A 25,584-nucleotide genomic window follows, 5' to 3' on the forward strand; every position below is an offset into this window, starting at 1 on the left:
GAGGCTATGCCATTTTCTCCCTCTCTGAAGAAAGGATGTACCTTTTAGATACGGATTAACAGTAACAAATGGCCATTGAGTACTGTTTTTTCTTTTTTTCATTTACGGAAACTTCTCATCTTCACGAAGACTGGCTACAACAGCTTCTTAAAAAAGATACTTTTTGGCCACCAAACTACCTCTTTGGCATCCAAAGTAATGCAGGAAAACTTTGACCCAAAGTATTCGCATATATTATTTGCATTAAGCATGTCACTTATGAAATGAGAAGTGATCTCAAGGATTTTAGGCTGAATCCTCAACTAAAATTTTATTTCCTTGTGCTGAATAGAACACATACAGATCCATATTAAAAACAGTCATCATATTAGGCAAATTCAATCTGTCAATGTAGTTTTAGTCCAGAACCAAACCAGTGATAGTCAGGAATTACAGAGTTACCAACCAAACTGATTTCCTTTCCTGGTGGTTCTTTGTGTAACAGATGAGAGAAATAAAGTGGCAGAGTACCAGTGAACATTTGGAGAAAATACCTAATTATTTTCTTCCTAACCCAAGTTAGCCACTGAATAGTCATCTCAGAATAGTCATCACTGAATAGTCATCTCATCCCAGTTGGCCCGTTAGGTTCCTGTGTGCCTCATCTTCTGTGAGAAAAAAAAAACCTTATATCATTCCTTATTTCAGATGTAAGATGCCGGGTGAGTTATTTCCCCAAATTTCTTAAGCTCATTACTGGAAAAAAATTTCTCAAAACTTTTAGTAATGAATGAGTGTACAAGCAGCAATTGGATATTAATCCCATGGTGCAAGGATTTCCTGCAAAGTACCTTTAATGTGTTTGCATCAGCAGCAAGCATTAGGACATGCTATTTTGGCACCATAAGTTAGGTGTGTAGCACTACACATTACAGACCAAGTCATCCGAACCAATATTTATCCATATGAACAGATAAACTGAACAAAAACAGAGTTCTGATAAAACCTGCATTCACAACCTAATGTAGTTTAAAATAATTTTTTTCACAATTGAGGGCTGCTATTTAGGATTGTTAATAATAAAAACAGGGATTATATAGAAGATAAAACACCATTTTTTACTGCTATATGTCTTGCTATATAAAACCCTCAACAAGTCAAAATATTTAAAAACAGTGTTTCAAATACCAAAAATCACAGCTATGTTACTGTTCAGTAACTCCACTCAAATAAATGTTAGTACTGCATTCTTGAAGGAAAAAAACTGAAGCTGAGGCAAGAGCTCTGAAGTTTGCACTCAGAGAATTTAAAAGACCCCTACTCTGCAAACTTGAAGACTGCCACTCTGCTTCAATAACTCCAACCTGCCACATTTTACTTCAATAGGTAAAGCACTCTGCTGAGAATATAAAAAGTTATAAAAAGGCAATCATAAAAGATTAAATATTGGTAGTCATGTCAGCTTCCTTTTAATAAAAACAAAAATAGTCAATGTCATCTATTTAAATAAGTATCCTTTGTTATAGAGTGTTCCAGTTATTGAAAAAGGGCCCTTAAAAAACCCAACTGTCTACATCTTTAAACCCTATCCCTCTTACCCCATAATACACATTTGAGGGAAGAGTCATTTAATGTGCAAATTGGCAAAACAAATGTGGAGGAGAGGGAACTTCTTGAAATGATGTGCCCAATCAATTCTCGGTTTATTCTTTTCCAAAAGTAAAATAACCAAAGTCTTAAAATACACAAAACAGACCTTCATCTTTGCATTCCTTTCCAAATAAACACAAAAAGTATGTACAGCATGTTTAATAATATGCAATATGCAAAAGCTTTGTGTTGCTGTTAGCAACATCTATACCCACCCACCCTCCTTATTCACAAGTGTACCTCTACTAAACACAATTACATCACTAAGCCTGTTAGTTTGAGAGGGTCTTAAATTTGTTAGAACTGGAAAATCTTTGTATAGGGGCTCCATTCATTTGACTCAAGGTTGTAGACTTCCACCGTATTCAGAAATTCATTGCCATCGAATCCTCCCACTGCATAAATGGTGTTCCCTACAGTTGCAATCCCAGCATTGCTCCTTGGTGAAGTCATATTTCCCATCATCTTCCATTCATTTCTAGTTGGATCATACATTTCCACACAACTGATGGCATGAGAACCATCAAAGCCACCACATACAAACAGTTTTCCTAAAAGAGAAATGACATGGGGTAAATCCAGAGACTAAAGTATAATAAGGTAAAACTCCCCTAAATCTGTCTTTTGCTTAAAATCAGTGGTTTTAAAATAGAATTGCCTGTTCATTCTGTCAAAAAGAATTTATTAAATGCTACTAATATGGCAAATACTCTCTAAGAGCTGGGAATCAAATCAATAAAAAAACCATTCCCACATGGAACTTAGGCAACTTAAAAGGGGAAGGGAGAGGAAGCAGTAGCAGCATCTAAATAAAGTACAATTTTCACAAAAACTCTGTGGTAGTTACTACTATTATTTCAAAGAAGAAAAGAAGCAGGAAGAAGCTGGTCAATTATCCTACAGACGCAGCTACTAAGTAGCAAACCAGAATAGTTCTGTGCACTGGACTTTATATCAGCCCAATGTACAGAATTAAGACTCAGAAGAGATTATAGGAAAGCAGAAAAATATTTTAGGGCTTTCCAACTGTATAAAATGATTTTGGGGCCAGGTGCGGTAGCTCATGCCTATAATCCCAATACTATGAGAGCCCAAGGTGGGAGGACTGCATGAGCCCAGGGGTTCAAGACCCGCCTGGGCAACACAGTGAGACTATGTCTCAATTAAAAAAAATAAAATGATTGTGGTACAGAAATTTCTTCTGGAAACAGAGTTATGACTATTTTCAAATAGATAAAATGTTAGCAATAAATACTCTGTAGCTTAGAAAAAAATTTATTACTGATTCTCAAATTCATTATTTTTTCATTTGACTATCACTTAACCAGCTTGCATTCTATGTATCTGTAAACCACACTGACAAAGCTCTAGGCCAGTAGGCTGTGTCTACCCTTAAGCTTTCACCAGTTGAGCTGTAAGCCTACTAAAATTCAGCCTGGTACCAAAAACAATGCTAACTTTTAAATTATGATTATATAATTAGACATTAAATAAAAGTCAATAAAATGGATGTGGAAAGAAAGCTATGTCTACATTTAAAAAGTTTAATACTTTGGAAACTTGTTAAAATAGTCTAAAGGTTGTATTTCCAATTAGGTATGGAGTAGACAGTTGGAAGAGACTAGGGATTTGCATTTACTTTGTTTTGCAGATCAGATTCTTTAAATTCTGGCTCTCTGGGAAACTCAAAATCCAAGATGATGCATTATGGATATGTTTTATAGAAGAAAATGACTTGGAAATTCACTCAGTGCACCCATCAAAAGACTGGCGAATTAATTTAAGTTATATATCAAGTATTATAAGTCTTTGATTAGCAAATGTATTTCTAAAGGACAAATCACCCTAATCTCCATTGCATCACCAGAGATGACTGCTTCTGAATTTTTAACTGTACAACTATAGTTATCATTGACCTTTTCTCTCAGAGTTTTAGAACAAAGTCTTACCACTATCTACTCTTCACTTCTCCAAATCCCAACACTCACCATTAAGAACAGCCACTCCAGCTCCTCGTCTAGCCACATTCATGGGTGCAATTAAAGTCCAGGTGTTATTTTCAGGATTGTATCGTTCTACTGTGTTTAGACAATTCCAAGATTCTGCACCTCCGATTATGTACAAATAACCACCAAGCTCACAGACTGCAGACTGGTGTCTCCCTACAAGAAAAGTCAAGTCAAGATTATTGCTACATCTCCCAGACTTTAAGTGTGTACTACACATACTGTTAATTTAAAGGACTTTAAAAAAAAAAGAAAAAAGGAAAAAAATCAACTTACGAATGTTAAGAGGAGCACAGCTCGTCCACAACTTTGTTACAGGATCAAATACATCACAATTTTCAGTCCTTTTGACCATATGGATCAGAGCCACCAACGATGTATAATTTTCCATCCAGAGCACACACTCCTATGTAAGTATAAAATAAAGTTATATATTGATAATTTAATTATCATATTTAAATACTGGATATCTCAGGAGAAAATTATTATTACCTGCATTACAACGGTTAGTTCTCAATTCTGGAACAGGAATCCAGTCATCTATGTTTGAATCATACATCTCTCCACAACTCAGGTCATCTGAGTGGCCATTTGATCCACCTACCACATAGAGCTGGCCCTATGCCAAAAGTGAGAGATGAGAATTTCCAACATCCTGAAGTTATGAGGAAAAAGCTAAATATAGGTTGCTCCTGCAACATAAGGCGCTTACCATGAGTACAGCCATTTGAAATCGGGCTCTTGGTGTTCTCATGGGAGCAAGAAAGGACCAATGATCTGTATGTGGATCATAGCATTCGACTGTTCGAAGACATTCCTCTCTGTTATAGCCACCTGGTAAAAAAATAAAACCATATATACTTATGTTTAAAGTATTAAACTGGGCCATGGTTTCTAGTCCTGTAAGTTTAAGAAATCTGCACAATGAGAAAAGTATTAAAACTTTTAAGGATGCCTTAGTTGATCTTTTAAGTGCTTGTAATAGCTAAAACAATAACATTATCAGTATAAGTAAACTGCTTAAGTCTTGGCTTGAAAATTAGAAAAATTGAGCCACGACATAATTTTTTTTTAAATTGGAGACAGACATTGAACTGAAGGTTAACCATATTCAATAGTATTGTTATTTCCCTGTCTTATTGGATTGCCATGAAAGGTAGCATATTAAACCCTCTCTTTGAAAGTTTGCATGTCACAAAAATGCCCATCTACATGCTTAGCCAGTTGACTGCTTCTGTTATGTCACTCATCCTTCTGTTCTTACCTGCAGCTATGAGTTTGCCATTCATCTCTGCTGTTCCTAGACCAGATCGTGCGTACTGCATAGGAGACATGGGCTTTTCGATTAGCTCATCTTGTTGCATCTCAAAGCTTAAACTCTTACTTAGTTTTGGAGTACTTGTTGGTGAGCTCTGTGGGCTGTTTCTCCCATGAAGAAAAATGACACAGAATATACCATCCAGCACAGCCAGGCACAAGTAAGTGTTATCTGTAAGCACAAGAATTCCAGGTTTAAGATGTAATTATTACTTTTGGTTGGCGTATATGATCCTGAATTGGACTCCACAGTCTCCACATCCCAGAATGGAACAATCTGCTCTCGTTTTCCAAATTTAAGTGCTTCTGAGTTTTTTCCTCGAGTAGTCAATTTAAAAGGTATTAAATTGGCAACACTCCTTCTTAAACATAGGTAAGCTGAAAACAATCTGGCAAGTGTCATATACTTACTTGAAGTCTTTTCTGAAGCAACGATTTTCCACTCATGCTTAGGGCTTTGTACTGTAGCATTTGGAGAAGAGAGACATCCAGTTGAACTGCTACTTATCTGCTTATGGCCATTCTCACGTGGTGGCTTTTTCTGCAAAATCAAAAGGTAGCTACAGAAACCTAGCCAAAGACCACATCTGATGTACCTTTGTTCCTGAGCTATTCCACAACACTGAGTATCCTTCACCTATATATGACATTTATAGGACACTAACTTTAACTCAAGCCAGCACTTTCCAAATGACACAAATTACTGGCATACTTCCACCTCCACTTAACGATGAGACAACTACACCTACACAATTAGCCTAGGTAAGAAAAAGCTCAATTTTAACAATTTGAAAAACATGTTGCAAATCAAGACCTCAATAGAAGAAAGAAAAAAACCAATCTATAATTGATATAAGCTCACAGATTTTTATATTAAGTATAGAATCTTCTAAAAGAATGTTGTAAATTTAAAATAGGATGAATTAACAGAGAATACATTTAACCCACTATTTTCATGAAACTGTCAAACCTAACTAAATCATATGTACAGGTATCCTTCATACAATGCCAGCAAAACGTAAGCAGACATAGATTCATCCGGTTTCTCTGAAAGTACTTTACAGGAAAAAAGTGGCAATTACAAGAAACACTTAAAAGAATATTTCTTTAGGTATTATAGAGTGGTTTTCTAGACAAAATTACATCAAAACACAAACAGTAATCAGAAATGAAACATTACTAAAAACAACCAAATATTCACAAAAGTAGAATATACAGGAACACTAAAGAGGGAGAAATGAACAAAGCTGCCAATATCCAAATGATTGTAAGAGAACTACTTTACACATGTGTTCTCATATATGAGTTTTCCTTAATGGTTTCCTTCCAATTACTTTAGCCTTTGCCACTTCCAAAGGATATGATCTTTTGGAATTGGAAGAGTAAAGACTACTCTGAGAGGAACTGCCAAATGAACAGGTAGCACCTTCAGCTCCTGGCCTAGTCTGCTCATCCCACTTGTGCTGGTCCAGACGGCCAGACCACAAGGATAGGTAAAATTTCTAATGGAAATTTCTGTTGCTAGTGGAAGCAAAAAGCCACATAACAAGTAATAGAGAAAAAGATTTTGGTAGCTACTTGAAGCTATAAGAAAAAGCTATATCAAAAGTTAGGCCTGAGTGTGGTTACAACATACATAGGCTATTTTGAGAAAAGGCAGGGAATATATCATTATCAATGGTTATCATTAAATTCCACTTAGATGTTTATTATGTACCTAGGTATTACTAGATACTTTATTTACATCATCTTTTTTAGTCCAGTGAGGGTGATATTATCTACCCATTTTATAGATAAAAATATTGAAACTCAAGAAGATACGCATTGCCCAAGGCAATACAGCTAAAAGAAAGACTAGGACTTATGAAGATAAACCCCACCCTTTTTATACTATGACAAGTTACGTCATAGTATGAAACAGATTTACACTATGACAGGCTGTTTTCCAGTTTTTCACTGTTACTAAAGTTGTGAATGCATCTGTTCATATCACCTTTATACTATGAATATTAAGAATAAAAAATAAGGTTAGACTTATCTAACCTTATCTATTATTATGAATTACAAAGTACATAAAACCTCATCCCAACCTATGGGAAGAAGGGATCCAAATATCACAAATGGATGATGCTTACATTGAGGCTGTATTGGGGTAAGAAAATTGTTCTAATATGCAAACTATAATTAAGAGAAAATGACTGTGGAAGAGAAAGGCCCTATAGCAATGCCTCATAACAATGCCTAATAACAAACATAATATAGAAATGCTGGTTAAATCCTTTATATGTAAAGGATATATCCCTAAACCTTATTTTACATGACCTCCCAGAGGATTTGACAGTGTACAGTTTAGTCCTCCTTCAAATTTTCTTCTCCTACCTTAGGCAGCTTTTACAACATGATTAGATTCTTATTGTCCTGTAACTTTTCTAATGGCTTCTTCTCTATGTTCTTTTTCTTTTCTTGAAGTCTAACATGTGTCCCTCTCATCCTCTTCAATTCATGATCTCTATTCGTGGCATCACATTCTAATGAGTCACACATGTCAGAATCCCACTTACTCTCAAATTCTTCCTTTTCCCTCATCTTGCTAAACAATCACTAAGGCCTGGTAAGTCAACCTTTGTTAATATAAATGTCTACTTATAGACATACATAAAAAATCCATCCTTTCTCCTTCATACCCATAGATTAAGCCCTCATCGTTTTTTTAAAACCTGAACTACTACTGGCAATAGTCTATAAACTAGGCTCAAACTTTTATTGATCTTCTGCATCTGGTTATAAAAACAGGAAGGGTCCAACGCAACAATTTTAGAAAATAAAAAACCAGAAATCAGTTGGGATATCCCAGCCCAGAGACTGCCACCTAATAGACTGTTCCCCAGTTTTTCACTATTACTAAAGTTGTGAATGCATAACTTTCATATCACTGTAGTCTTACCTAAGGCTTCCCACTGCCTATAGGATAAAGTATAAGCCCCATTCAGGGAGCATTTACCTACTTTCCCAGTCTTATGACCTGCAGTTCCAAGAGTATCATCCTTGCAGATACTCTTTGCTATCTAACATTTCTCCCTTTATCTGCTATGCAGACTCCTCTAAATCCTAAGACTGCTCAAAAGTTATCTCTTGTGTGAAATATCCCTGGCTTCTCTCCTGTCTCATTGTGTCCTCCCCTTTAGGCCTTTCATAGCTACCTCTTATAAGCCTGTATTGTTTTGCCCACTCTTAGAAGGTCCTACAAGCAGAAACTGTCTCTTAGACACATTTTTGTGTTGCCATACCGAACATTATGGCCTGCCATTTATTGAGCACTCAACCTCTCTGCATGTTAAAAACGTACTTTTAAAATGTTAACTCGAAATGTTTAGAGTTAAGGGGGAAAATATCCTCAATATATTCAAAATGTACAAACATAAGTTCTCAACTAATTCAAATTCCAAAACTTTTAGAAAATAAAGATATTCACCCACTATTGCCACAGGACACCAGAGAGCTAACACCTGATAATTTGTAATCATATAGGCTACTACTAAGTCTACCACTTACCCTCTGATTTTTAAAGAAAAGCATTCCTCAGTCTGGGTTGAGTCAACTACTTTATAGCTTCTCCCTCAAAAACGTAATTTGAGCTAAAGGCCAAATAAAAAGAGGCAAGAGAAAGGCTGACAGGATGCTAGAAACCTTCTCTTCTTGACTTGGGTAGTGTTTACACTGGTAGGTTCACTGTGTGGCAATTATGACTTGTGTACTTTTCTGTATTTGTCCATAAACTTAAAAAGTTTAGACCTGAGAAGTTTGTTCTCTAGTAATTGTTGATAATGTGTCTGAATAATTATGTGTTTACCCGTAGGGGAAAAATGAAATTGGATTTTATAAAATGCAAAGTAACTCAATCAGCACAGTGGAACTCTACTATATTTTAATTCATTTTGGTTAAGAAACATCTAGATCAGGTTGTAACATATGATCAACCACTTTTAAACTTATTACATTGTATAGTCCATCTTAACTATACCATTTCTAATTTCCAGTAAGACAGCTCAGTAGTTAACATCCAAAATTTCTTTCATAGCCATCAACAATTTAAGTCCCCCTGCCCCTTTTTTAAAAAAACTGAGTTTATCAGTCATGCCTGCCACAAACAACCACTTTTCATAATCTTCCCAAATAATTTCTATATTGTTCCATCTTACTGGTCTTTACTATTTGTAATTCCTGCTTTATGAGAAAAAAATTTCAATAGGGTTTCCTAATTCGTTAATATCTTTTCATGTGGCAAAATACTAACTAAGATATGCTTGTTTTCTCCCAAAATGTTTCTGTCCAGTTTTACCAATGAAATTGGTCTACTTTCCTTTATTAAAGGAAAATTTAAGTATGCTATCAAATTCTCTAGTCAAATTTTAACCTGAGGTTACCTCAGACTGTGCAATGTGTACCTGCACAAACTGAATGTGGTCATCATCACTGCCAAACACCTCAGCCTGTCCATCTAGTAGGTTCCCATCAAGCAGCTTGTGATCAGCTGAGTAGTACAAGGTTTGAACCTGCAAAACAGCAACAGAACACCCATGTGGCTACGGTCACCATGGCTACTCCACTAGTATGCAGATTACACAAACGCCTCAAGGTAACCTCCAGTGTGCTTCTTGAACTTCTTGACATATTACTCTGGCAGGATCCGGAGGTAAAGAAAAATACATGTCATGGTGGTAAAATTTAAAAAAAAACAAAACGAAAACCAAAATCAAATACAAAATCTTCCAATACTGGCTGAAGAGTCGTTGGCTTGATTGGCTTGAAAGAAATCTTCGTTTTTTTCATAGCTTCTATCATATAACAGTAAGAAAAAAAGCACTAGTACAATATATACTCTTAAATAATATACATATTTACAATAAAATACTGAATATAGTTTACACCTTTGCAGATAAGTGGTCTGGTTTGCATAAACATATTTCCTTCCTGTAAGCAATGTCAAGAAAAACAAAGAGAAAACAAATGCAAAATTTCAAGCAAGCTGTAGAGTTATCTCCATTGACAGATGCAAATATATAGCAAATGCATCTGACTTTCAAGTGGGAATCATAGAATTTAAAGATAATCTGTTAGACCTTTTAGAACATAATGATGACAGTGTTTCTGCAGGCCTAACAGATTCGGTAAGCTCTCAAAGGAACTCTGGAAGGTTTAAGTGGAGAGAGAAACTCAAGGTTACTCCACTGCTCCACCTGCGTGTTTTCAATTCCCACCATTTCTCTATCAATTTTGTTTATCTTGTGTATTTTTTTTAAAAGTAGCCCAAGTTAAGTGAGTGACTATATGTATGAACAACACCATTGAAAAACACACAGCTTTAAAGACAAGAATCCTGTAAAGGAGTAAACACCATTAAATCATCATCGTTCTCTGCCCACAGCGGATTTTTCTTAGGAGAACTGGGGCAGGACTGCTGCTTCTTTACGTGTCAATACACTTGAGGTTTCTTCTTGTTTCTTCAGTCTTGGGTATCCTAGTTTTGTTAATAAACCTATGGGGAGATAAATCAATGGGGAGGAACAACCATTAGAAGCTTTTACCTACTTGTCAAATTTAAAGCAAAACCTGTGAAGAAAATTAAGAATCTACAGAAAATTTCAGTACCACTTCCCATTTCTAAAGCAAATTACAAGCTACTTTAAAGAAAGTTAACAGCACATAATAAGCAAAGAAATAAAAAAAGAAAAGCAGAAGACCAAACTGAACAGTTCATTCAGCTCACCTGGACACCCCCCCTGTTTCTCAGCTTAGGGGTACCTATAGCAAAATTTAAATTCTTTAGGGTCATGGTTATAAAATAAAAGTGAAAGGGAATCCTTCATGTTATAGCAAAATAATTTTTAAAAGTGGTTGAATCCCATTTACTTTAAAACTAACCTCTTCCATCAGCTCTTCCAGACTGTCTCCATTCTCCCAGATGCTACGCTGCACCCAGTTGATTACCTTTGTATACAATTTGCCATTGCTGGGCAAGCAAACATTATCTTCAAGCATTACCTCCAACTAGAATTGGAAAAAACAATGACATGGATCAGTGTTGGGCTTCTAGTTCTCAGCTTAATTCCCAATTTCATAACAAAGTTGTCATAGATGCACAATTCATTCCATACATTTACTCTAATTTGTAAGGAACCAGTTTATCAAAAACAAAGTAAACAAACTGGTAGGTAGAAACTCATTACGCTGCTAAGAATAACAGTAATTTCGATGTATCATTTCATAATCATTACTCACTTGCTTGAAACACAGACCAAGATTCCATGCCTGGAACTAGATAGTATACATCTGTTTATAGAGTTCACTCCTTACCTTTAGCCTTGGAAGCTTAAGAAACTCCTCCTCTTCCGAAATTTGTAACAAATGCTCCTGAATATAAGCATCAACTTTATTCAACAAACGGGAGTCTCCCATACAACTTGCAAAATTTCGGTAAGAGATGCAGCTGGTAACATCCATTCTTGATAGTAAATAATCACCACAAACCTTGGAAAAGAAATATATGAGTGCCAACACTTACATATCTTTTATTCAACAAATATTTAATGTTCAGTGTGGTAAACACTATATGAAGATACAAAGATGAAGCAAAAATCACTGTCTTAATACAACAAATGTAATAGTGGTAATAACATGTATACAAATGATAAACATCAAATTATGCTATACAGATATATAAGTTTTAGTTTAAGGAGAGATGCAACAAATTGAAATGCTATGTAAGTTCACATAAGTATTTTCAAGTAGAATAATTTGGTAAGGCTTCATGAAACAATATCTGAACTGGGCTCTACAGGAGAGATGATGTTGATATTGAATGCATACAGAAGTAGAGAAGATGCTGCAAACAATTTAATTTGGTTGGAGAAAAGATAACTAGGAAATAGTTTTGGAAAAACAGCAACTATATTAGGGAAAATCTAGAATACTAAATTCGGGGATATGCGCTGTAAATTAAGGAAGGATTTTTGAGCAAAGGAGTGATATTAGAAGAAGGGCTAGCAAATCAAACTTTTTCTTAAAGGGCCAGATAGTAAAAGCATTTTAGGCTTGTAGGCCATACTGTTTGTCACAACTGCTCAATTCCGTCATTGTAGCTGGAAAGCAGCCTAGACCATATGTAAATGAACATACATGGTTGTGTTGGAATAAAACTTTATAAAAATAGGCAGCTGGCCGGTAGGCCTTAAGTTTACTGACCCCTATACATTAGGAGATTAAATGCCTGTTTTCCAAAAGTACTTTTTACTATTGAATTCTAGAAGGAATACTTTTAGAGAGCACAGGAAGTTTAGGAGAACACAGAATTGAGGACATAAGTTATGTGATTAACTCTTAAGAAAAACATTTATTTTAATTCATGCTATCAAAGGCTGACATAGCCACCCTACCAGAGAAGACTGCTGAAAGGGTAAGACTTTAGCCCAAGTTATCTGAGAAGTGTGATCTTGCTACACTATTATAGCCAAACAGTTAAAATAACATATTGACTATTCTGAGGGAAAAAAGGGACATTTTCAATTCCTTGAGGCTAACAAGATGTTTCATGACAAATTCAGCATTGCGATCACACAAAATAAGACTCCATAAGTGATTTTATTTACTTCTGATACTCTACCTGCTTTACTCGATCCATCTTCAGCTTTTTTGCTGCAGAATAAACATCTTTTACCAATTCCTTATCTGCTTTCAACCTATTAAAAAAAAAGTTATTTATGATACCAAAGCCTTAAAACACTTAATTGAAATATATGTAGCAAGACTTGGAATTTTCTGAAGATATTCCCTAATTATATGGTTTACTTCAAATGTACTTACTGAGCAGTGTAGGCATAATTCAACAAGACTTCAACAGCTTCTGGATTGAGATCATCAAATTTAACATGAGAAATTCCATGAGGATCACTATCACTATTAAAGATTTCAAATAAATAGGGACTGCAGCAAGCTAGCACTGCTCTGTGTGCTAACATTTCATGGCCACAGACCTGAAATTATGAAGAATTATAATTATAAGTAGTGTGGATTATGTGCTTCTCTAGCTAATTACTACATCAGATTCCTTTATCTTACATTTCTCAGTATTCTTTTAAAAAATCATTTCATTAAATGCCTATGTAAAAGAAAATAAGCAAATCTAAGAAATTATGGCTTTTAGTAATAAAAAATTCTATAAATTTTGAATTAAGTTTTAAATACCTGAAGTCGAACATCACAGAACTGGCCACTTTTCCTCAGGGCATTTAATTTGGCAACAGAAGACTCAATAAAATTTTCATCCTCAAACATCAAATATCCATTGGGAATCATTTTCCTTATAAATTTGGCTAAATGAAAAGAAAGCCGAGTTATTTTACTTGCAAATAATGGTTTTAAAAATATAATGCTAAAGAGTAATACAGTCTCTTTATTCTCAAATTCCATCCTATAAACGATACATAAAAATTTCATCACACAAAAACTTAGCTGAAACAACACCTGTGCTGAATGTCCAAGTCTTTGTTCCCTAATACTTTGGTCATAAGACTTTCAAAAGATTCAAACAGTAGCAGCTATCTCAACAATTTTGGCTGGGTTCCCATGCCTATTAAGCAAATTGATTCTGAAGGGAAGGAAATGAAACTCCATCCTGCCCAAACCCATATAACAACCTAAAAGCCTGAAAGGATGAAACAGCCAGTACATATAGGTTTCCTTGGATTTGGGCTCCTGTCATTCCTTTACCCACAAATGAGAAAAACTGTTATTTATCCTAATCCTACCCCTTTTCAGTTTCCTTAAAGGGCCCCCAATTTGCTCCTAGTCTTCAAAATTATATACAGTCAAGAGTTATATGCAGAAAATTGCCTAATTTCTTCCTCCCTTGCCATATACACAAACTTAAAAAGTCTGATTAGTCTTGTCACTGTATCTACAAAATGATTTTTATAAATGTTTTGAAACATAAGTGATTAAAAATGAACTTATATTCTGTTCCTTTCATATATTCTAAATCACTTATCTCATCAGATTATATAAATATAAATGGGAACTTAAAACTTTTTTGCATTTTACCATTACCTATAAATAACTGACTAATGACTACACAAAATGCATAATTAAAAAACAGTAATAGGCCAGGCGCTATGGCTCACACCTGTAATCCCAGCACTTTGGGAGACCGAGACGGTGTATCGTTTGAGGTCAGGAGTTCAAGACCAGCCTGGCCAACATGGTGAAATCCTGTCTCTACTAAAAATACAAAATTTAGCCAGGAGTGGTGGCGGGTGCCTGTAATCCCAGCTACTTGTGGGGGCTGAGGCAGGAGAATCGCTTGAACCCAGGAGGCAAATGTTGCAGTGAGCCGAGATCGTGCCACTGCACTCCAACGTGGGCAACAGAGAGACTCCATCTCAAAAAATAAAATAAAGAACAGTAATAGGGAGGCCAAGGCAAGAAGATTGCTTGAGCCCAGGGGTTTGAGACCAGTCTGGGAAACACAGTGAAATCTTCTCTCTACAGAAAATGTAAAAATTAGCCAGTCATGGTGGTGGCGCACACCTGTAGTCTCAGTTACTAGGAAGGCTGAGTCAGGAGAATCACTTGAGCGCAGGAGTTCCAGGCTGCAATGAGCTATGATCCCACCACTGCACTCCAGCCTGGGCAAGAGAGTGAGACCCTATCTCTCTAATTAAAAAAAAAAAAAAAAAGGCAGTAAGAAATTTTACTTTGAAGTCAAAATATAGAAAAGAAAAATATGAAAATGTTTTTTATACTCAAATGATTACTGACTTCTCTGCCTTTAAAAAAAAAAGTATGAAAGGTTTACTGTACTCGACATATCGTCTTCAGAAAAACAATGTGTCTTAATACTGGACTAGGCAGAGAACATTCACTTACCTACTCTCTTGGTGGCAAATGTATTTCTGGGAACTCTTAAGTAATCCAAGGACAAAGGAGTGTTAAAAGGCGCACTTCGTCAGGGTATGAAGACAGGTGGTTGAAGTGAAGGCAGATGTGTCTTAAGCTCTAATGGTGATTCCAAAACTATCAGGCTTGAAAATGATGTAATCAAGTCCTTAAAAGCTATAGACACGAATTTCTTCTGTGATAATGGTGCATCATAATCTATAACAATGATAAATTTAAGTTATTCAGAATGATCAAAGACTCACTGATCTAGGTAGAGCAGATCATGTAAAACAAGTCCTGATCTTCAAGAGATTTGAGCTAAATGGCAAAAATATTCCCATTACATAAAAAAAGAACACAAATGCAATTCCATATAAACATTTTTCATTTAAGTTGTAACAACTCAAGTGATCTAAAAAAAAAAAAAGCCGGTCCTTTCCCAAAGACTGGGGACTAATGACGTGTTTATGAGAAATATAAAATATAAACACAAGACTTACAGAACAAATGTCAATACTGTTTAACTCTAATATTCTTTACTATTAATTTCCAACTAATATGCCAACATGTGATCTGTTTTGAGCCAGCAAGCAACCTTAGGCATTATTCCCAAGCATATATACTATGTTACTGTTCCTGAAAATGAACTCTGCACTTCCCAGACTCTGTTAACTTTGTTCAAGTTCTTCTCTCTACCTGGAAGGCCCTTAACCCAACCTATGCCAGAGGAAATTTTACAGCCATAGAGCCTCTGCCAAATGCTCCCAGTTGGGAAGCAGTTTCTCCTCATGTTCCACATATAGAACCCTCTCTGAGAGGTATTTATGATCTTCCAGCTGGTCTATTTCATGCTGTATTTATATATACTTGTTTATCTTCCTTGACTCATGGGCAAAGCTTCTGTCTTGTTCATCTTTTGTATCCATCCCATCTCCTCTCTACCAGGACTAGCCTAAAAACTTGAACATAAAGATGAGTAATTTGTTAGAACAAACTAAACAGAAGGGAAAATACTGATGCCTGTGCTTTGTATGATCATTTTTTTCATATACCGTAATAAACTACCAATGGAATCATTCTGGTTCAAACCTAATCTTCAAGGTAATCAGTCCTCCTACCTATTCTCCCTCCCTTGTTTTCACATCATCAATTACTAGTGTCAAATTCAGATGGTACTTATTTTTTAATCACCTGAACTGCTATTACACCACTATTAATTCTGGAAACCAGAACTAAGAAATAACTTACCTGAAATATGTGCAAATGTATTCATTTTTATGGATATATTATCTGTCTTATACATCAATACAACAATTCTAAATCTAACAATTACGTCAAAGTGAATAATCACTTACCACAGGACTCCACTGCAGGCTGGTCCAGTTCAAATTCAACAAACCTACTATGTTTAGTTCAACATGTGTCCTAACAAGTTTCTCTGTAACAGGTTTCATTTCAAGGAAACCCAAGAATGCCAATTCAGGTTGGGATTGTTATGAATGCTTACCCCTGCATCAAAACTGTATCACAGCATTAGGTAATATTGATTTCCTCTGCTCTACCTTTTATCTAGGTTAGTTAATTTGGCTTTTCTCAAGAAACTAGTTCTAGCAAATGTTTTCCAAATATACACAATTCTTTGTACACAGAGAGAACACACTATCCTAAAGAAACCTTCAAACATTTTCAGCCAAGACCTGGCTCAAACTAAGAAAATTTTCATATATATATGATACATACTGGCATGGTCAACTCACAGGCATAGTTGGTAACTCCTAACTTCAGTTTCATAAACTGCTCTTAAGAGTAAGAGGAAGGAGTCCCCATGCAAATTGTTATATTAAAATGCATCCTCTGAAAAGCCAAAAACATTATAATATGAAGGTACTATTGTAAACTTTGACCAGTTTTATTCATTTTTTACTTGTAAACTTGATGTAATCAAAAACAAAAATGGTCTCCATTTACTATATTTGACAAATTGAATGTTCTACCTAAAATTTATTTTGGAAAAAAATGGTTAAAATTACCGCAGCCCTTGGAGAAAACACTGGAGAATTTTTGGGGCGATTTGCATCAGACAAATTTGTACAATATTATTATGAGTTTTGTAGTAAAATGAATCCTATATTTAGTACTTGATTTTTATTTATTTTTTACTCTAATTCCATGACAGATTATTAGTACCTGATTTTTACTACATCAAGGTCATAATATGAACCTCATCTCTTTAATATCTACTGATCAGAGTACAAAGCTACCTGATTTTAAAAGCCAGCCCAAATCTAGATGACATTTAAGTTAATGCAAACTTATTTAATTATTGTCCTCATACACTATATTCCTACTTCCCACCCACCTCAAGGATCAGATCAATTTTGGAGGGAATCAGATCAATTCCTGTTGTAAACCATGTTTTTGAAAGTTCACATTTACTTTCATTAAAGTGAGCTAGGGCAAATCAAGAGTTTTAAACTCCCCAAAGTGACAGGGGATCTTGTTTGGTCTATAAAACTCAAGCATGATAACTACTGGAATTTTAAAAATGGGGAAAATTGTTTTCTTTGAAAATCCAAACCAAAAGTCCAAACATCCCAGAGTCATATAAGAATATAAAACATAGAATTATTTGGTATTTAAAATACACTTCCAACTAAATCTACATCTAGGTCACTATTCTTACACACTGAAAATTAAAACAAGGATCAAATGCAATATATTCAGATAAATTCAGCATACTTCTATGGCCACTGCAAGGGATATCGAAGACTCATAAATGAGTAATTAAACTGCTTTAATAACACCAATTCAACAGGCCTTATCAAAGTTGTTAAAAAGGCACAATATGTCCTCTGCTAACATTTTTCTCTGGCCTTCAGTAAGAGCAAGATAAAGCCAAAGGCAATCGTTTGAGGGCAGTCAGCTCCCACCAAGTAGCCATCAACTGCAATTTTAAAGGAAAGACTTTATAATACAAAGTAAATCAACAGATCTTTTTAAAACCAGAAGTTACAGCTTTCCAATGTAACATCTAAAACCACCATCACTCACCATCCATGTATATGAAAACTAACTGAACTCATTCATTCCATCCATGCTCATAGTTTTGTAGTTCTTTCACTACAACACAAACATATTTGCACCAAACGTGAAGGCACAAACTGAAATGGAATGCTCGTATCATAACACAATAAAAGTTAACTCAGTTCTCTAACCTTGAACACTTCACAGGGCAGTCAGAAAGATAAAACAAGCTATGAAAATAGCTTGAACAGAAAGGAAAAAAGATACGATAGCAAATATATTCCAGAAATGGCAGCTATTTCAGTTTCAATAGATTGTAGATTTGCAGGATGCATATGGTGATAGTGGGCGAGGAAGTAAGACAGCCTAATTCCAAGGTTTAAACAATGCTAAGCATGGAAAGCAGATGAAGGATTTAAACAAGGAAGCATAGGGCATCCTAGCAGAAATGTTGGGGATGGTCTAAAGGAATGAGTAAAGCATGGAAACAGGGCAGTTAAGATTCTGTACACCCGTGCTCCTTTAAGGCAGTGAGGACTTAAGATATTTTATCTTAGATATGTGGAATCCTTATTAAAATCAATGATCAAAATTAAGATATGTGGTATCCTTATTAAAATCAGTTACCAAAAAGCATAACACAAAGTCGTTTATAGTTTGTTACATGGAGAAGGGAAGGAAAGGAAGAATTTGGTTTGAGACGTTCTAATGCTGAGGTATCTGCATGTTAATAACAAAAATATAATAGTATGATGTGAAGTATAGGTTCAGAAACATTTACGAGATATACAACTTGTAGTTTACAAGTGTGTATTTTCTGTTGTTCTAACAAAAACCCAGAAATCACTCTCTTACTCACAATACTTCAATTTACACACACACACTAGAACATGACATGGTGGGAAGACCCCCAACCTTTAGACTTCCTATTTGCAGGATTTGACTATACAATCGCACTGCTAAAAAGTGGATGAAATGACTTACTTAGAGTTACTTCATCTTAATATCAATTATTAAGATATTTCCTTAACAGGAAAACATTTAAAAACGTATTTGCAAAACTACATTTAATTACCATCTAACAAATTCTTCAAGCAAGAAAACAAAATCCCACCTTCCAAAACCAAGTAGCCAAAAGACTAATTTAAAACTAAGACTAAAACCTGAAATGTTTTGTCTTGGGGGGAAGCTAGAAAATCAACTACAAATTACTGGCCATAGAAATTAGTATCTATCAGTTAACTAGAGATTTCATTTATTAGGAAAACACAGGAAAACCATTCCAGGGCTCTCTTCGGTCAGTGGCTCAAGTTCCATTTACCTCTGGCTACCAAATTATGGACTTGATAAGTAGCCTGCCAGCTGGCATTAAATGATACTAGTCTCAATCCAATTCTAAAGTCCGTGTTTACCTCACGTCCAGACTTAACAAGTACTGATACTCCTTCAGTATCTTTAAGACAGAAGTGTCAGCAGGCTTTAGCCTAAAAGTAATCATCAGTATTTTGTTTTTCCTAAATCAATCACTGGTGCTAGAATTATTAAAAGAAAGCATGGCCTGTGGCAGTCTAGTCCGTGCTGTATTTTTCATCTGTTAAGAGTGGTATTAGGCTTCCAGAGTTGTCATCTATTAGTAGACAGAAGATCACAACACACTCAACGACTAGCTTGACGCCAAGGTGTTCTAACGCTCCATCACTGCAACAGACATTAAGAAACAAAAATGCGCCCTTTTGGACATCTGATTTCTCCTTGAAATGTCAGCTGCCTCAAACCAATAGATATGTCCACTATGGAGTGTTGGGGGGGTGGGGAGTAAATGTAGTTCTCAACTAGTGATTCAAGTTACCCTAGGTTCAACCCTCAGCCTGATACCTTCCTATCATCAAGAGCTTATAATCAGAGACACTTAACCAAAAGCGTGGAGGGACGGAAAAAGAGCAAATCTTGCCACTTATTTCTTTCATAAAAAAGAAAAAGCGTCCCAGGCCTTCCTCCGCGCGCGGTCAGGCCCGCGCCCACTCCGAAGGCTGCGAAGCGAGGCCCCAGCGCCCGCACACCCCGCCCGGGATTGGCCAGCCCCGCAGTCACTCAGTATCGACACGTCAGGGCAGCCGCTCCCTCCCTCTTCCCGCCCCCTTCTACCCGCGCTTGGCAAGAAAAGCGGGCAACGTGGAGCGGGAACAAAGGACCCCGCGGCCCACGGCGATCGGGGACTCCGTGCCACCCTACTCCAGGCCCAGGGTTGGCTGCCCGCCCACACGCGCCAAGTCCCGGGAGCTCTTCCAGAAGAGAATCCCACACCCCAGGCAAACCCAAGGAGAGGCGTCCGTTCCTGACAGCAAGAACGGGGAGTCCCGCGCCCTCCTTCCGGCTGGTCATCCCTTCCCGGCGGCGCCCTAATCTGGGCCCCAAAACCCTTCGAGTAAAAAACTCTCGTTCCTCCCAGCCTGCCTCCCCCGCGCCAGTGCAGAAAAGGGGTTCGAGCCTCCGCGCTCTCCGAGGCGGCCAGCGCCCGCTCTCGGCCGCCAACGCGACTCGGCAACCATGGCAGCGCTGGAGCGCCGGCCCAGCGCGGCGCGGGCTTCGTCCCAGAGGGCGGCGGCGGCGGCGGCCGCTTGGGGCTGCCTCCCCTAACGAGGACACCGCTTCCGCCCTCTTCCCATCCGCCGGCACCATCCCCTCATCTCGGATTTTAGCCGCGCCCTCTCCCTCATCTGCCGTTCGTAGAACCAGCGCGTATTACCTGGTTCATCTCTGAAGAGATGGAAACATTCATCTCTAGAGCTTCGATGGGAAGCAGGAGGAAGCGGGCGGGAATCAGCCCAACGGAAAGCGCCAGGAGGCGGCGGAAGGGGGGAGCGGTCAAGTAGAAGGACAAGGGTCCAGTCCGTGGAGACTGAGAGGAGTGGGGAGCGCCACCGAGAACTCGCGGGAACTCGCTCGCTCGCCGACACAGCCGCGCCGAAGCAGCAGGCGCAGAAACTGCGCTCAGCAGCTCTGAGCGACCGACCTCCACGCGCGACCGGGAGACACTGCCTCCGCCGCCGCTAACCACTCGCGCCGCACCCCCTTGCACGTCACCACGTGCGCCGTCGCCGCCAACACCTCCCAGCCCGCTTCCGTCTCGAATCCATCTGCAAATCGCAGGCGAGCCCCATAAATATCCCGCCCTAGGCCCCGCCCCCACCCGCGGCCCCGCCCACATCCCGCCCCGCCCTCCTCCCTCTTCGACTCGGGTTCCTTCCTTCTCGGTGCAAGTAGGTCAGCGCAAGGTGATCTGAGGAGATAGGCGGCGCTTGGGGGACGCCCTCGTTCTTTATCGCGCCTTTGTCCCTCCCTCCGTTCCTTGCCCCGCACCCTCACTTCGTCCAGTGCGTTGCCTGTCCCGGAACTGGTTGCCTCCAGCCGCCCTCACCTGTTCTGACTTCCCCTCGAGGCACAATAGCCTGAGAGATCAGACGTGGGAGATTAGATTGCTCGGCGTCAGACCTACTTCTAGGCAACCCCCCTAGACTGCAGCTGCTCGCCGTGGACATTAGGATCTAGCTGGGCATGAGCCCTTAACTTTGGGGTCGGGGGGGAAGTGGCGTGTGCGGGGAGGAGGCTTGCAGAATGTGAGAAAGAGAAAGAAGAGAGGCACTCTCAGAAGAAGTCGAACAACTGACCCCTCATTTGACCTGGTTTGGGTGAGAAGATTGAGTCACTTGGGGAAAAAAACAGTTGGAGAAGTCAGAGAGGGTATAGTACTATCAGTGGTGCCACAAACACCAGTTTACTTCCAGTTTTCACCCCCCGGGTTTGTTTTGTCTGCGTGCAGCTCTCCTTTTGTTGGAGACGCTGAGTCAGTTCTCTACTGGTCTTGCCCTCTTCCGGAAAAACAAAACAGGCCTGAGAAGTGGTAGTTCCTATCCTAACCTCCTGGGGCCTTTTAGACCAGGTGCCAAACTTCATTATCCACCCCACCACCTTGCCCAGGAGGGAGATCTGTGAAAGCGAAACGTGATTTAAGCTGGGATCTGGTAGCAACTTCGTGGACTCTGAAGGGCAGGCAGTAAAGGTTTTTTGATTGAAGGTGCGGGATTTAGTGAGGTAAAATTATATCCAAATTAGAATTTGGTAAAGGCTTCCAGGTTAATGTCCTGTTACGCTTATCCTGATTTGTGGAGGACACTTAAGCTGTCTAGGCCTAACTTTGTGTTTGATCACTCACCTTAATTTGTAGACATTCTAGGAGCTCTTTGTCAATGCCTCTTCCCGTTTTTATCTTTATTTATGCTTATGGAAGCAGGAAAAATAAATTTTGGGGCCTTCATCTGCAATAGAAGGTTTACAACTTTTTATTCTAAAATCTTGAGGCAAGACTTATTCCCCTGCCCCTTTTTTCCTCACAGATTTCTTGCATGTCTCCCCCGACCCCACCACTGAGAATTCAATTGTAGGATGAAACAAGAACTAAGATGTCTATTAGTGTGATTTTATATCTTTCTTAAGGGGAAAAGACTGACATTTGACACTGCGCTCTTGTTTTGTCTTGCTGATAATAACTGACAGCAATGTTTACTTTTATTACAAATGAAACTATCAGGGTACGTACCTTTTAAGCTTTTTTAATACAATGGGTTTCATCCTTCCAGTGGGAGAGTATGAATTGCCCACTCTGGGTAGGCACATGACTGCATGGCCTGTTGGATACATGGTCACACTTGCTGTACTCTAAATAGTGCCTTTGTGACCTGAAACAGTCAACACTCTTCTTAAAGCTACAGTGTGCCCACACTTGTTGTATTTTTGCTTTGTATGGAATTTCAAATTTACTTATTACCTTCTCTATGAATAATGGCATAACAGTAACAAATTATGTTGTAAGATTTTGCTCTTAATGTAGCAGTCCCCCTTATCCTTGGTTTCACTTTCCAAGATTTTGTCAACCATGGCCCCAAAATATTACTTCACTACTCTTGCATTTGGGGGGTACTATTACATAAAATGATAGTTATATGAACACAAGCACTGTCACACTGCAACAGTCTGACAACCTAGACAGCAACTGGCTAATGGCAGTCTGGGCAGGGACAGAGTGGACTGTGCTCCTCAGAATGGTGCACAATTTAAAACTTATGAGTTATTTCTGGAATTTTTTATTTATGTCACAATACTTACGTCATTTACCTCACTTCATCTCATCATGTAGGTATTTTATCATCTCACATCACAAGAAGGAGAAGGGTGAGTTCAGTACACTAAGATGCTTTGAGAGGGAGACCATACATAAGTTTTATTACGGCATACTCTTAAAATTGTTCTATTTTATTTATTTATTTATTTATTTATTTTGAGACAGAGTTTTGCTCCTATCTCCCAACCAGGAGTATAATGGCACAATTTCAGTTCACTGCAACCTCGGCCTCCAGGGTTCAAGCAATTCTCCTGCCTCAGCCTCCCGAGTAGCTGGGATTACAAGTGCCTGCCACCACACCCAGCTAATTTTTGTATTTTTAGTAGAGATAGGGTTTTGGCATGTTGGCCAATCTGGTCTCGAACTCCCGACCCCAGGTGATCTGCCCACCTCAGCCTCCCAAAGTGCTGGGATTACAGGCATGAGCCACAGTGCCCAGCCTGTTCTATTTTTATTATTAAGTTATTGTTAATCTCTTACTTTGCCTAATTTATAAGTGAAACTTTATCATAGGTACTTATGTATAGGAAAAAACATAGTGCATTTACAGTTCGATACTATCTGAGGTTTCAGGCATCCACTGAGGGTGTTGGAACATAACCACCAGGCATAAGGGGGTGGGGGTGACTACTGTACTTAGGTAAGCTTTATTTGGAAAGTGCTTAATAAAAATAAAATGTATAAATTTCTTGAGTACCTATTTTGTGTCAGGTCCTGAGAAAGATAAATTAGGAATTGGTGTCAATCTGCCATCTTTTCCTTGTTCACCCTGATCCTGCTTCAGATGTTGTCTCCGTCCTTAACTGACTTGTGTTTTGTTTATTCTTGATGTATTAGTTTGCTAGGGCTGCCATAACAGACTGAGTGGCTTAAACAACAGAAAGTTGTCAAGCATGATGGCTCACACCTATAATCCTAGCTACTGATGGCGGTGAGAGGATCACTTGAGCCCAGGAATTCAAGACTGCAGTGAGCTGTAATCGTGCCACTGCATTCAGGCAACAGAGTAAGACCTTGTCTCTAAAAAACAAAAACAAAAATCCTCCAGAAATTCGTTGTACAGTTCTGAAGGCTAGAAGTCTGAGATCAAGGTATTGTCAGGGCCCTATTTCCTCTGAAGGCTCTAGACGACTCTCCTAACTTCTGGTAGTTCCTTGGCTTGTCAAGATAACTAAAGTTTTCACATGATGTTCTCCCTGTCTGAGTGTCTGTTGTTCAAATTTTCCCTTTTTATATGGATACCAGGGTTAATTGGATTAGGGACCCACCTTACTCCAGTATGACGTCATTTTAACTAAATCTGCAACTACTCTGTTTCCAGATAAGGTCACATTTTGAGGTACTAGGGGTTAGGACTTTAACATGCAAATGTTGAGGGAACACAGTTCAACTCATAAAACCTTAGTTCATTGTTTCTTAAGTGTGGTCCACTGACCACATTTGTTGGAATCACCTGTGTATTCTTACTAGAAACGCAGGTCCTTAGGCTTTACCCTAGACTAATGATTTTCAAAGGAAGAGAGTAATTTTCCCCTGGGGAATATTTGGCAATCCCTTGAAACATGACTGGGGGAGACGTGCTACAGGTATCTAGTGGACCTGGAATGCTGCTGAGCATCCTACAAGGCACAGGACACTGTCCCACAACAAAAAAATGATTCCACCTGAAATGTCAGTCGTGCCAGGATTGAGAAATCCTGTCCTAAAATTGGTAAGTTTAGTCTCTGGAAAAGTGACCTGGAAACCTACATTTTGACAAACACCCTAGCATCTTGTACCCCTACTGAAGCCGGAAAACCACTGCAAATACAAAAGCCTTTTCTAGGCATGTGAACATGCTCCATTTCTCCTCATATATTGGTCATCTCTCTTATTTATTAACCATGCTAATGATGATAAGCTGATTTTATTCAATACTACTACTTAGCAATTCAGTTTACCAGTCATAGTCTTAATTTCAGTTGGAATCTTATTTACATTTTAAAACTTCTATGCCATATTACATTATTTTTGGTCAACTGTCTGTATTTTCTGGGTGTCATTTGCTTAATGAAAAACTGTTGCCAGTTTGTGACTTGGCAAAGAAAGCAATGCTTTGCCTGCCTCCTCCAGTCTGCTAGTTTCTCCTGTACTCTTAAGTGACTGACTCTTCTGTCATATATTTCTTTCATCCCTTGCAGTCAGTGCTACTGTTCTCAATTTCTTTCTCTTCTTTCCTTTTGGCACTTGAAAATATTTTTAGGTTATATTAATGGTGTCTTAAGAGCCGAAACAAGGAAATGGTAGTGTCATAAAAGGCACAAAAGCCTAGGGAAAAGTCTTAAGACTTCCATACTTACTTCCACTAAAGTAGGTCATTGGAAATTGTGTTACAATGTATAACAAATTGAGAACTTGATGCCTCTGTAAAAAAAAAAAAAAAAAAAAAAAAAAAAAAAAAAAAAAAAAAAAAAAAAAAAAAAAAAAAAAGATTTTTATAAATAAAATCTTCATATA

The 25,584-nt window shown here is 38.1% G+C and overlaps 1 protein-coding gene across 1 annotated transcript; it reads right to left on the reverse strand.

Annotated features, from left to right (window-relative positions):
• Positions 1–288: 288 nt before the first annotated feature.
• On the reverse strand, positions 289–21,057 carry IVNS1ABP (influenza virus NS1A binding protein). Its single transcript, XM_017848064.1, is given in 16 exon segments — positions 289–2,180; positions 3,618–3,791; positions 3,912–3,979; positions 3,981–4,041; positions 4,128–4,254; positions 4,348–4,469; positions 4,900–5,124; positions 5,364–5,493; positions 9,398–9,505; positions 10,875–11,000; positions 11,307–11,480; positions 12,613–12,688; positions 12,813–12,982; positions 13,194–13,321; positions 14,874–15,101; positions 20,656–21,057. Coding segments are annotated over 14 exon segments (1,926 nt in total). The 5' UTR covers positions 13,305–13,321; positions 14,874–15,101; positions 20,656–21,057; the 3' UTR covers positions 289–1,926.
• Positions 21,058–25,584: the final 4,527 nt, after the last annotated feature.

The sequence above is a fragment of the Rhinopithecus bieti genome, unplaced genomic scaffold (assembly GCF_001698545.2).
Source record: "Rhinopithecus bieti isolate Rb0 unplaced genomic scaffold, ASM169854v2 scaffold_27006, whole genome shotgun sequence".
NCBI classification, from domain to species: Eukaryota; Metazoa; Chordata; class Mammalia; order Primates; family Cercopithecidae; genus Rhinopithecus; species Rhinopithecus bieti.